This window comes from Etheostoma cragini, chromosome 10 (assembly GCF_013103735.1).
Source record: "Etheostoma cragini isolate CJK2018 chromosome 10, CSU_Ecrag_1.0, whole genome shotgun sequence".
Taxonomy (NCBI): Eukaryota; Metazoa; Chordata; class Actinopteri; order Perciformes; family Percidae; genus Etheostoma; species Etheostoma cragini.
This window is the reverse complement of record NC_048416.1, coordinates 12299294-12313746: the sequence shown is the minus strand read 5'-3', so window position 1 is coordinate 12313746 and position 14453 is coordinate 12299294. Positions and strand designations below refer to the sequence as shown.

At 39.7% G+C, this 14453-nt stretch overlaps 2 protein-coding genes across 2 annotated transcripts in view; one reads left to right on the top strand and one right to left on the bottom strand.

The window, feature by feature from the left end:
- Positions 1-709: 709 nt before the first annotated feature.
- Positions 710-4043, bottom strand: dusp1 (dual specificity phosphatase 1). Its single transcript, XM_034883925.1, has 4 exons — positions 3375-4043; positions 3014-3159; positions 2673-2892; positions 710-1967 (listed from the first exon to the last, which is right to left on the bottom strand). Exons 1-4 carry the CDS (start codon positions 3784-3786, stop codon positions 1612-1614), a joined length of 1134 nt encoding a protein of 377 aa, XP_034739816.1. The 5' UTR covers positions 3787-4043; the 3' UTR covers positions 710-1611.
- A 4731-nt stretch (positions 4044-8774) lies between these two features.
- ergic1 (endoplasmic reticulum-golgi intermediate compartment 1) overlaps positions 8775-14453 on the top strand; it is a 17139-nt gene continuing 11460 nt past the window's right edge. The window contains exon 1 of the mRNA XM_034883197.1: positions 8775-8969. Coding sequence (XP_034739088.1) covers positions 8950-8969 — 20 coding nt within the window. The 5' untranslated portion in view covers positions 8775-8949. The remainder of the gene's footprint in view (positions 8970-14453) is intronic.

The window sequence follows — 14453 nt, the reverse complement described above, 5'->3', positions numbered from 1 at the left end:
TACAAATATATAAAAACTTTCATTATTGGATACATTCACATAAACATTTTTAATTTGATTCACAGATTTAACTATTTTGTTAATAGTAATTGTAGTAATTTGCTAAAATAAGTTCAGTTTGAAAAACTTCAATTAAATGTGAAGATTTGCTGGTTTAATTGGTCTTCTATAATATTAAACAAAATATATTCCTTTCCCTTAGGACTGTTGGTCACTCAAAACAAGCAATTTGAATGTCAACTTATTTTATAAAAAGGCTTAATTATAAAGCTTTCTTTTATATCTTTTAATTTTTGACTCCATTTTATGGACCAAAAGATTAACTAGAAATAATCCCCAGATACATCAATAATGAAAATAATGATTAGTTCCTGGCCTAAAATGTTTGTACCATTGGCCATTTATTTCTAGGGATATCATTTATTCATTTAATTTTTTAATTGGAGACAATAAGCTTGTGAATTTGCTTTGTATTTTGCACTAAATTAATATATTATTTATAACCTTAAGACTCCACTTCGGAAAGATAAATTGGTTCTAAGAATGAGTTACCTCAAGTTGGCAGTATTGATAGATAACTAGATGTTACATTTCAAAAACTAAACTGGTTTTGCCTAAAATGATTTGTAAGTCATTGTGCATTATTAGTCTCACTAGTGAATAAATGTCTTCTGTCAGACAGAGAAAAAAGAGAAAATCTTCAACGGAGTACAAAAGTCAAATGAGATTTATTAAAACGGTATAAAAACATTTAAACAAACATATGCAAAAATAGATATGATAGAGAAATATATTACTTTAGTTCAATAAATATGTCAGATTGCAGCCACTGATGACTACATGTCCCCATTTTAGTAGTTTTTGGGGTGCAGCCTGTCTCTGCGCTGTGGGACACAGTGCCGAAACATGAGGTAATAATGGTCCATTTCCCCAATGTGTCAGGATCGTCAAGGTCACATGATGTCTTGAATCGCAGGTACTTGCATTTGAATTGGCAATGCGTTCAACTCTCAAACTGAACATGAATATTCCTGTCACATCTACATTGAAAAGGGGATACATTCATTGTTCGTCAAATGAAGAAGTAACTTCAATCGGTTTGAATAGCTTTCTTTAACCAGTACAGAAAGCAAAATGGACTTTTGAGAGGATAAGTCAACATTCCTGAGACAACTGTTAATCCTCTCCATTATGTTTGCTTCAAAATAATTATGATTATCAAAAGCAGTTGCCTTCGTGGAAAAATAAAAATCAGTCCTTTGAATAAAGAATATTCAGATACTTTCTTCTACATGATTAATCTAAACTACCTTTTCAGCCATTTCTCAAAGTCAACTGTGGATCTCTTTCACATTTAGAAGGTACAACATGAATACTGCCTGGTAAGAGTGATCTAATCTCTCTTTGAAAAGATGAGGCCCGCCTTCAGAGATTTGGCCAGCAGCTAACAGGGTCAGGAAAACTAGTACTGAAGTACTAGTTCTCATTCTGTCCAGTGATACCAGTATCACCATCAAATGGATTATGATCAGGACTGTGTTTTGTGCAGTGCTCTTTGTAGAGTCACGTCAGTTACTAATCCAAACAAAGTCTGTGCTCCCCACACCTTCCTCAGCAGCTGGGAGAGGTGGTGATGGGGCTGTGGAGGAATGACAGCTGACCAGCAGAGGTGTGTACAGGGATGGACACTGGGAAATTGAAGACCGTGCTGTTGTTGCGGATCGCTGGACTGCCAGCCTCCGACGAGCAGCTAGATGTGGCCAGGACCTGGGACTCAAACTGGAGGAGCTGACCCATGAAGCTGAAGTTGGGGGAGATGATGCTGCGGCGCTGCTTGACAAACTCAAAGGCCTCGTCCAGCTTCACGCGGTTGGTCCGCATGAGGTAGGCAAGGCAAATAGTGGCAGAGCGGGAGATGCCAGCTTGACAGTGCACAAACACACGACCACCTTTATTCCTCACCGAGTCTGGGGGGGGAGAGAGAAGGGGAGAGAAAGTAACATTAGTTCACTGTAAACATCTATCAGGTGATTAAATGCATGTGCAAATAATGGAGGTTAAAACTCTGCAGGTCACAGGAAGGCAAAAAAAACTAGTGTCTTTGCAACACTTTCAGCTCCCTTTTAAATTCAACAGTGCTCATTAAGAGACAGGAACAGGGTGCAGGGTGTGAGCTTGTGGGGGTTATTCCCAAAGGAGGCAGTCTGAATGGACAAAAGGGGGGGACAGACCCCTGCTGGGGGGTATTGATCTGGGAGGAAGGCCGGCAGCGAGAGAGGAGAAATTGCCTTTTGTTTAGCCAGAACAAAGAGTGGCGTTGGGGGGGCCATTCATGCACCGCCAGCCTACCCACTACAAAACTACTTTGGGGCCGCTGCCTCGCAATTCATTAGACGGGGGCATCCCTTTTTCTATGCCTGAGAGGTGGTGATGATGTAACCACTATTGTGGTGGAGCGGGGAGCCTGTGCTGAGCCAGCTGGTCCGTTTTGGAGGGAACTTTTTTTTTTTTTAATTTAAATCCAGGAGTCAAAGAGTGTTGTGAAGGTAAAGGGGGGGTTGGGGGTTTTGTTGTTTGCCATCAGCGGGCTCAGGAGTAACAGCTGTGATAGGCGCGTTAAATTTGGCAGTTAGAGGGAGTGTGAAGGGGGTAAAAACGGAGTGTGTGCTCACCGATAAACTCAATTGCCTCGTTGAACCAGGAGCTGATATTGGCTTTATGGTTGTCCTCGACAGGGATGCTTTTGTAGAGGAAGGAGTCCACAAAATGGTTTGGGCAATTGGCAGAGACGTTAATTAGAGCGCTGATCCCAAGCATATCAAGCATGTCTTTTCTTGAAGCATGGTAAGCACTGCCAAGGTACAGGAAAGGCAAGATCTCCACAGGACCACCCTAAACAGAAAAAAATAAACAAAAGCAACCCCATTCAGTCAGCTAGAAAACAGTAAAACAGGAAATAAGGAACAAATAGCATTTGGTGTGCAATCTGATTCAATTAAATAAAGATACTAACCTGGTCATATAAAGGAGTGTTGCACGGACTACAGCTTGGGTCTGCACTCCCAGGATGGCTGGAGCTCAGGGGCAAACTGAGCCCTTGTGGAGGGGAGGGTTTGGTACACATCTCTGGAAACTCTGTGGAAAATGCATCAAAGCCGCCTGGAAAGGGGAGAAAAAGGGCATCTAGGTTAGATCACACCATACAGCACAGACAACACATCCATGTTTAAATATGGGTCCGCAGAAAGGTGACAACTGCTCATGCAGCTATTTTGGACCAGTTTGTTTCGTGACAGCTGTAATCCGCATTTGTTGCCCCGTTGTTAGGATACAGTGAAACTATTGTGTGAGGCTATTCCAAGCAGTCAACTCACCTTTGAGAATAAAAACCCTAGATCCACAGGGGTCGCGACACAGGGCCGTAACAGCAAGCATCAATGTCCCGTCTTTCTTCGCCTGGTTTAAGTCCAAACTGCGGTCGTCAAGCAGTACGACAGATTGGTAACCCCCGGATAGGAGCCGGTTCCTGGTGTCCTCGTTGGGGACAATGTGCTCAAGTCCCAGACCACCCCTGGCTCGCCTGCGGACTATGGTGCTGAAGCGCACGTTGGTGGAGCCCGATATGTGAGCCGAGTTAAAGGACAGGAAGGACCGGCAGTCCAGCACCAGGCAGCCCGCCGGGACGTCGCCCTCCAACAAACCACGAAGGGACGCACAGTCGATGGTGGGGACCTCCATAATGACCATAGTAGGACAGCGGGATAGAAATGTTAAATCCAAATACATACGCTTGTAGGCTATGGCAACAAAATACAAGTTTAGGTTGTTGTGAAAAAGGCTTTTCCCCAAAGTAGCTTTATCTTTGAAGCGGTGAGTCCTTTGTTCCGGACAGCGTTGTTTTAAGAAAAACTATTAAAAAAAGTTTTGAGACTATCGTAGCTGGTCCTTTTTATCTTCTTGAATGTATCCTGTAGTTGTGGTTCTTCTTTAAAATATTAATATATACAACTTGCGTTTGAGTTGCTTCTGGCTCTGAGCGCTTTGAAAAGCGTTTATATACAGCTCGCGCTTGTGAATGAGAGGCCACTCACGTCAGGCGACCGCCCCTCTTGGCTTCCTGTCAGCACTGCTGACGTCATCGCCCCCCTCCCCCCGTGAGTACAGAACCTCAGACCGGGGCTCTCGCACACGGAGGACGTTTCTGTACATGCGCAGTGCACACGACACGTACGTGGGCACACTGTGTCAGACAGCCTAGATCAGAAACACCAAAACTAATATGATAGAGGCTAAGAGTAGAGTAAGAGATTAAGCCGCAGATTGGATATTCATTGCATGCGCAAAATTTGAGTTATTCTAAATAATCTACAAAAACTATATTGCACGTTTTCAAAGTTGCACACAGGGGTGATTCTAGGATCAAACCGTTGGGGGGGCTCAGCCCCTAATGAGTAGGCTATGTGACACAGATACTTCTTGCAAAAATGTTAACCCCCTCCCCCCAAAAACATCAGCTTATGTTTTTTGACACTATGATGAAAGTAAACCTGACACTTTATAAGTCAGAGTAATAACGACCAGTTTAACACACTGTTATAACATTCACAATTGTAGTTGCATATGTTTCAATTTGGGTTTTAATCTAGGGTGACAATATTTTGATTTCCAAAAAAGAGGACACTCGGTCCGGCCTCGAAACACAAATTCAGACAGGCTTCTCAGAGGAACATGCTTTATTATGCCTCAATGGTTTAACAATAACTTAATGTAATAAAATCAAATATGTAACAACCTGTAACAAAATAATAGCTCTTTTCAAATAAATAAATAAATAAATAGGAAATGATGTTCTAAATCTGACCTATTCTGTGTCAGCTTCAAAATCCAGCTTCAACTAACTTCATGTTAAAACTTTTTCAACGTAATAAGATAAGGTTTTTCAGTGTCTATGTGAGCTTTAAGATCTCCAGCACCTTTCCGCTGCATGGGAAAACGTCACCTGTGATGTTCGCCTGTTCTAATCTGTACCATGAAATTACCAACTACTTCTCTGGGGACTAACAACGGTAAACTTCACAACCACACTCCTGCTCTCATTCTGACAGGTAGTTTAGTGTGTATATTTTAGTGTGTATGTATTGTTTGGTTGTTTTGTATGTGTAAGCACATTGTGAGCAACGATGCTCCAAAGAAAAATGTCCTCGTATGTGTCCTCATACCTGGCAAAATGAAATGATTCTGATTCTGAGGTTAGATAGAGTCTCAGCCAAACGCAGGAGTCAGGCACAACCACCTCCGAATGATCAACACTACCTTCACAAACTCTCACTTAAAGTACTAAAATTAATTTAATTTTTTTTTATAATTATAATTTTCATGGGGGCTTGAGCCCCCCGAAGAGGGTCAAAAATTGCCCATGGTTGTACAGAATGTAAATGTGAGTCTAGTCCTCAGTCAGCAGTCTCCCAGTCCACTGATGTCCATACCACGACAAAGTTTGTGGATGAATTAAAAAGTTAAATTATAAAAGTTTTAACTTGGAGACTGCAGCATGCATGTGTTACACTATAAGAGGTCTTTTCTCATTGTTATTCATCTTTTATAATCCTTGCATAATTAATCTTGTGTTTCCAAATCATAACTGCAAATAAGGAATTTGCCAAATTTTCCATGATGTTAGTGTTTAATTAGATTTCTATTTTGCCTCTTCACCTGAGAGTTGACAAATAACAAAATAATAAGTAAATATCTGCCATGGGAGCCATAAAAGTTTATTCTTTGTTTTTATTGGTCCGAGGTACATAGTGTTCAATGCCCCGAGAGCAAAGGCTAACCATAAAAGTTAATCACTGTATAGAAATCTGAAGTCCAGTAAATTTCCACATGCAGAGAAACAAAAACACTGGTAGACCAGGAAGATAACAGCAGATGGAAATCTCTTGACCTGTCAGTTTTGTTTCATTTGTGACCTAAGTAAAAACAGAAGAATGAGGCATTTTCCCCGAAGAAAAAAAAATGATAACAGTATATTTTAAAAGCCAACATGAGTACAATCCCTCTGGGAAACCCTTTTGATTTGTTGGTGTGGTTTGCTGACTCAAAGTGGACAACACTGCTGTCTCATAATAATAGCGTGAGGAGCCTTATTGACAGGCAACAGGCGTCTACTGACAGGAGGGTGTGTTGAAACTACACAGTAGAGATGTGCCTGGGTTGTGTTGTTGTGAAACAAATGCTTACTATGTAGATTTAAAAAAAGGTGTTATTGCCACATACATACCATTGAAAATTCCATTAGGTTTCAGCTTAACAGTGCTCAGATCATGTTTTCCCATTGCCCTAAAATCTTATGTATTTCTACTCAAGTATTTATGACTAAAGTATCACATTGTATGTGCCAATAGTTTTACACTGTTTCAAAAGATCAGGGAGACATAGGCCACGATGACATCATTCTCACTTAAATGTAAGCTGAACATGTGAGGACTTTCAGCCGTGTGAATCCACATCCACAGCTTACTGTTTTGACTTCAAGCAGACGGAGATGTGTTATTTGAGAAAGGAAGAGGGGGAGGGGAGGGGACGCTTTAAGGACAGGAACTTAACCAATCACAACAAAGTGCAAAAACTCTCCAGCCTGTTTAACCTCACACTCGTGTGAGATGAGTCAACTGTGAGACACATGCAGGAATGTTACAAACTATACAGGGAAGGAGAGTTGAACTGGGCTCTTAAAACAGTCTGTACCAAAACATTTTGTCCTAAAATGTGTCTTGCTTCAACCAGGAAGGGCTGGGCTTACATCCTGGAGGTGAGGAAAGAAATCGAACGCCAGATGAAGGAGTGAGCGAAGATGGATATTAACATACAGCGCAGGCCTGGTGAAGCAATTGTGTTTTTTCATGAAGGAAATCTTCACCTCATCCATTTAATCACAGCACCTGCCAATGTTATCTGTGACATTGGTGCTTTCCAAAAAGGTTCTACAAAACGTATTACAAAAAATTCAACGGCCTAAACCCATGTAGTATGTTTTTTTTCTGTAGCTGTTTGGTTATGATAACCATCCAAAGACAAGTGAAAACCAAACCAAATGAAACCAAAACCAAATATTAAAAAAAATCCTGTTCTCTAAGTGAAAACATTTATGTCCGCCCTGAGTAAGAGTACAAACCTGTATGGGTGTGTGACTGAATGTTTAAATTAAGGTGTAAAATAGAGCCTGAGTTTGTACTACTGCTCTGCATGTTTGGGATTCCCATAATTATGGCCCATAATCACCCGTAGCTCTCATCCAGAAAGGGAAGTGAAACAGAGGACGAAAGAGGTATTTCCTGTGGTCCGGCCTTGCTGTCATCCCTGCCTGTTTACTGTCATTGTCACTACGGCAACAGCTGAGCTGTCAGTGGGAAAACACAGGGCCTATCCTGTCTCAGTGTCTCAACAACACACACATTTTCTGAGCCAAAAACATTTAGTTTCCTGTACACATGAGTGTGGGGACACCAAAAAAAACACAAGTGATGGAGTTGGTGGGTTTTCTTGTATGACAAATGTTTTCTTTTCAGCATCAAATCATGACGTATAGTTCTCTGTTTTGGAGTTATGATGGTAAGATAGTTTATAAATACAGTGTATCTGATACATGTGATAACAATGGATAACCGTAATGTTAACATTAACTGGTGTTGCTAGGGGAGAAAAAAAAATACACACAAGGTAACTTGCCCGCCAATTAATCATCTGATATTATATACAACTTTCAAAGCACTACAAGTTCTTTCCTGGTTGCCTTTTTGTATGTTAACAAGTAACAAAAATATGCCTTTAAGATCATTTTTCTCATAAAAGCAACATGGTTTATGGCCTGCTGTTTGAGGTCACCAACTGTAGTAGCCAGATAAACATGTAGTTACTCACTGGCTACTTAAATCAACATGTATGGGTAAACAGTAACACCCAAAAAGGCCTCTATCTACAACATAATGTAAAAATGTATGTATATTGGTCTTATTTCACAAATGTAAATGATCTTTTCACTCAACCTCAAGTTCATTACAACCTTTAGAAAACTGTCCAGAATACAATACTCAAACTTAGGTGGTAATGCATTACCTTAAGCAGTACACTTGATATATTATTTATAACACACTTTAATAGGTGTGAGCATAAATAAGGACATGTTTAAATGTGTGTTAATATGTGAACAATATTGTTTGTACATGTATGTATACACAGAGGAAGACATGTGTGCTATCACATTACATACTACTGCAGGTTACTATTTTGTGCATATTTATTATGTTGTGGTGGTATTTCATTTTATACATTTTAGGGTGCTTTTTGAATCTGGCTGGGGACAACAGATAAAATACACACACATTGTATGTATATAGATAAAGAAATACATTATATTTGTGGTGCTGTTTTTCAATAAAAGGGTAAGCTACTCTTATGTAGCCTTCCCTACATATTTCTGTGAAAAAACTATTGCTCAGAATTTTATAACATTCATCAACCACAATTTATTTGTAAAAGAAAATTGAAAATTAAAGAGATAGAATGAAAAAAAGAGTAGCCTAAAAATCTCATTTAGTACATAAAATGTGGACAAAAAGGTTGTTTTTTTTAATTAATTAAGACATCTGAAATGATTGGTTTATTATTAATTTGCTTCTATAATTATTTTTTAAAGATCAGACAATTTTCAACGAACGTAAATCAAAAGCCATAAAACCATGACAACGACGCTGTTCCCTCACAGGAAGAAGAATCAGAGCGAACAGGAAGTACTGTTAGCTCTCAACCAATCGGCTTTTGCAAAGCGTCTTAAGCTGACGTCAGCCCGGTACCGATGAACAACCGGTAGCATTGAAGAGAGCTGCGTGGAAGCCCGTTATTTGTAGCTTTGTACGCTAACCCCCCGCCCCTGTCTAACGTGCTAACATCATGCCTTTCGATGTAAGGAGGTGAGTACGGAGATTCCGGTCATTTTGGGTAAGGTATGAAGGGACTGCGGCGGTGTTTTACAGCCTGTGAGCTCTGGATGAATTAACGGTTGGCAAAGCATCGCCCACTAACGTGAATGAGCGAGTCAAAGTTGGAACTGTGGTGTTTTACATTTGGCATGAAAAGGCTACATTCTCGCAGGGGTTGTAGCTAGAGTGTGTGTTGAGTCGGTATCTCAGGTATGCGTCCAGAGTTTTCGCGTGGGTTCCTGCCTGCGCATGTGCAGCTTTCATCATCTGTCCTGATAGTTGCAAGACGTGAAACTTAGTAGGCTACAGTCACGTCAGGGCATAGTAACCGTTACATTCAATAGCCTACAGTTTTGCCATAGCTTTATGTTTAACTTAACAAACTAAATGGCTTGATTTACTCTTCAAAGTTCTAATTCACAACAGGGGTCAAATCATTCAGAACCATTAGCCACCAATAACTCATCAAAACCAGGTAATAATAACCAGTAAGAAATACACCTGACCCATTAACTTACCTATAGATACTTGGACAACAGGCACTAAGCTAATAGCCACACCTACAGGGCAGTTGAAACTGTCAATATAACGCACCCTGATCAAACTAACACACCGGGTGTTTGCACTCCGTGGTCACTCAATGATAATGATATTAACTCTTTTGATAACAATCCAAACTTATTTCTCAAATTTGAGTGTAAAGTATTAACTTACAGTACTATGGCTACAACCAGTGGTTATTTTGATAATGAGTATTATGCAGATTTCTTTCATCAAATGTCAAAAAAGTATTGAAACAACGCCCATCCCAACTTCCCTAGGAACCGACGGGGATATACAGTACTCCACTGTCTTATTACCAAGGCCCAAAGATTTTCAGTTTACAAGGACATGACAGAGAAAAGCAGAACTTCTTCAAATGAAACTGGTATTTTTTTAAAGAAAGTACAATTCATCAGAATAGAGTCAGAATTGTTGCTAAGTATTTTTAGGGTGGCCGACCAACTGATATATTGATTAATAGTTTTAGCTTCCTTAGGCATATATGTCCTAAACAAACTTGAGAGAATAAGGGAGAAATAAATTGTGTGTAAAAGCATTCTTTCATGAGAGAACAGCACAGGATTGTCATCTTTGGTAATCAGTGAGGGTTCATTTGGACCATAATGTGGTAGACCTATTGAATTCACGAGGCAAGATCACACTAGTGCTGAGAAAATAGTTGTTTGCAACTATTCTGATAATCAATTTTATAATGTCATTTATGTAACACAAATTCCAAACATTCTCTTGTTTCAGCTTCTTTAACATGAGGCTGATTTTCTCTATTTTATTGCTGTTGTAAATCTGATATTTGAGGATTTGGATGGGTGGTTGGACAAAACGGACTACTTGAAGATGTCACCTTGCTGATAGAAATGATTGTCAGTTGCAGCCCTAGATGACACACGCGCACATCACAGCTGTGTTGTAATGGGAAAATGAACTTACCGACATCCAGGATCTGGCGTAACTTTCGTTTGCACTACTGCCGTCAATGACCTGTGTTCGAGGGTTGTGAGCGGACGTTGTGTCATGGGGTTATCAAGTGGTCATGTCCCGTTCAGGTACTCCACTGACCTGATGCCCTGATCGTACAGAACCTGCACTGCAAAGATCTTGAAATAGTTTGATTGATCAACTAACTACAACTTTCCTTTTAGACACAATACAGTGTGTAGCAATATAGCCTAATTCAAAGTGTGTGTGTGTGTGTGTGTGTGTGTGTGTGTGTGTGTGTGTGTGTGTGTGTGTGTGTGTGTGTGTGTGTGTGTGTGTGTGTGTGTGTGTGTGTGTGTGTGTGTGTGTGTGTGTGTGTGTGTGTGTGTGTGTGTGTGTGTGTGTGTCCATTTAGCATCCAACCAGAAATGCCAATGTTCCAAACAGAATGACTGCATTTCCATCCATAAACTAAACATCCATTTAAAAACCAACCTGACATGAGAGCACTCATAAAGAGTGCTCATAGCACTTTATCAGAGCACTTTATGAGTGCTCAAGAGCACTCATAAAGAGTTTTCTTAAAATAGTTTACATCTCCTTTCATGTACTATTACTTATTAAAAAAATCATTTTTTACTCGATGCATTACCTTAAACTGCCAAAACAGTGTAACAGGACGGGTTTCTGTGGTCCTTCTAATAAGGGCAACCTCATTTAGAATTTAGAATTCAGAACAGCAGCTCCTATATATAACTGAACTGAAAGGGTTTCATCCCCAAGTGGAATTGATTGAGATTCAGTAAGTTTTTGACACACCTGTTTGGTTTGGGCTAACCTGCTGATTTAGAGTCTGCTCCCTGGGATACTTAGATCATTGTGACTTGAGAGCTTCAGTGAGGATGCTCAGTGTCAGTAGTTGTCATATCTTTTAATCTAGGTGTCCCTTTACTGTTTTGGTACTTGACGTACACAACAGCCAGCTGAATGAGTAGTAGAAACCTGCGTAAAGAAAGACCTGGGCACGTATTGCATTTAGCTTGTGATGTCAGAAGATTATATGTGAGAAGAAGAACATTAATCATAAACACCCATTACGTGGGCTTACTCAGCCGTACTGTACATAAAAAAAAAAAAACGATGAAGTACTGACTCGCTATGACTCATTTGCGAGATATGGTTTATTTGGTAAGGGTCCTTCCTTTCAATGCGGTCCTCTGGTGTCAACAGAGAGATGTTAGTACATCATGTTCTTACCAATAACAAAACATAGGAGCCTTTTCTTGTTCTTTTTACAGAAGACTGAGCAGTGGGGAAGTGACGGAGGGAGGTGTGTAGACTGTAATTCAGGAAATTACAAACATCAATGATGGGCTCAGAGGTGAACTCTCTGGAGTCAACATTAGTATTCATGAATACAAAGTGTTCTGAGTGGAGGAAAGGAAGCAAAACTGAGTTCTCCAACCAGGAGTGTAGCTTATTAGATGTGTAATCCGGTGTTTAAGGAGACAAATATTTTATGTACTGTATATTTCATTTCAGTCGGCACATTTCAAATGATGTATTCCAGTGCTTTAAAAAAATACACTTCACTCGTGTATTTCTTTATGTATTTCTTAAAAACACAAATTTAGTTCTGTCTTTTCCTGTCACCTTTAGGGCCGTGTCTTACACCCTGCGCAGCACAGCACAGCGCAAAATCCCAACGCAAGTCTCTCTGGTATTTTAAGAGAGTTGTCAATGTCCCGTCCAGCGCCCACGTTGTTTAAATAGCAAATGCACCTGCGCCCGTGGGCTGGTCTTACAGGGGGGTGCGTTCAGGTGACTTCTGGGTGTATTGAAGCAGTGGGAAGTGATCGCACCATAGACCAACAAGAACCTGGTCTAAAGTCAATAGAGCAGCATTTCATTGTTATCTTAACAGCAAATTGGTAAAATGGGCCTAGGCTTATGCACAGCGCGCACACATTATGCTTGCTACACACACACCGGGAAAAGCAGCAGCAGCAGCAGCAGCAACACACACACATGCAGAAGAGTAAAAAGATTATAAATAAAAATATGGCGGTGCAAATCCGCCATCATAATAGCCTTGCTTTAAGGTACCAACTCGCCTGGCTTTTAAAGGGAATAGAGATGACACTGATTGGTTTATTGCATGTTACACCCAAAACACACCTATGATTATTGGAGACAGTAAGTACAGCCCGTTGCACGGATCCTTTTTTCCTCCGTCAAACTAGCAGAAGTGGATTTGGAGCCGCCCTAAACATGCCTGCGCCATGAAATAAATTTTTTTTTAACTGGTGTAATCTAATTTATATATAATTTATATATAATTAATACTTTTAGAAATTCAATCTTATTTTATTCAATGTGACTGAAGTGTGTTAAATCTGCATAAAAGTCTAATAATTCAAATATTTCATGTTACTGCCCAACGAAATATTATAGGAGAATAACCTTTTTCATATTCAGCTCAGTAATTTGTAACGCAACAACAGTAACAAATGCCAACCATACTTCTTACTTAAGTAAATATTGGATCAAATCAAGGTATTGCTGTGATGCCTTCATGTCTTTTTGGTCCTTATCTCCAAACTTGAACTTTAAGTGTAATTTAGACCTAGTGTCCAGATATATCCAGGCTGCTGGTGGTACAGTAATATCCATTTGAGGCTATTTAAAATTCACATGCAGCATCAGTTTCCATCTCACGTCTCGAGTGACCAGACAAGTGAGATTTTGTTTCCTCGCTCATATTCATATTTAGCAGGGGGAAACTGTGACTCTTAAAAATAAGTCTTCAACAGCAAGACGTGAGAATCTCTGTAACTATTTATGACCTGGTCTCAGATACAGACTTCTTAGGCAAATCAACTGTTTGCGAGGTTTGTGCAGTGTGTTAAAAAATATATATGATTTTAACAAACAGGCAAGTATATTAAAATGGCTTGTTTTTGTGTGAGAAAATACAAACTAGAACCCAAGATCTATTTATGTGCTACAAAGAACCTTTCAGTAGGATTTAAAAAGAGCTTTTATACAAGAAGTGTGTGTGTACCAGTTCCCCAAAAAGGATATCCATGAGTAACATATATTTAAAATGCATTAAAAGTTATCCTTAGTTATAAACTGTGACATTGGCTGTTCTGGTTTGTTATAATGAAGCACACTTTTAAATAATATCTGAATGATCTAAATATAATTTGCATTAAAAAATGTTTAAATGGAAATGAAATAAATAATAATCATGGTGAATGATCAGTTTATTTAATGTTATTTAAAAGGATAGTTGCTTGATATCATATATTTTGTACATTTTATGTAGTCCTATACTGTATGTGTGAACAAGCTCAGTGGTCTCTTCCTACAGTAGTTTATATATTTGCCTTATCTCAACTCACTTTTGGTAGCAGATGCATTTCTCAGTTTAGTTTTCCACCGCGGATAGTTCCCCTCAGTGCAGGGTTAGGGTTATTTTGCCATAGCAACGCGGGGGGAAATTGAAGAGACTTAATCTTCAATGCGACACTCGCCGGATCCGTTCAACAATGTCTACTTTTCAGTCAAGTCAATTTTACAGCATAGTTTTGATGGCTGCCATTTTTATATATATATTTAAAAAAAAACTGACAAATAACTAAATGAAAAGTTGCCGTCTCTATTGATGGTAGGAGGACTTTTTTTTTTTGAATGGCGGGTTTGTGCAGCATGTCCTGTGTCGAGCTAGTGCCGCTTCTGTCTGCAACGTAACCTACAGGGGAGCAGGTAGTCCTTAAACCGAAGTCAGAAAGATGGAAATGGACTTTCAAGGTTTTCACATGACAATGGTGTAAATCCCAGTGCTCCACCTGTCTGGTGGTCTCAGGAGGTCAGTGCAGTGGCTGGGTGGAGAGGATGAGAGGAAAGAGACTCTCCCTCTGCACATGAAAGCTTAACATTCAGGAAGTGTGCTACTCTAGAAGTTATTCTGATCCTGATACACAGCGACTC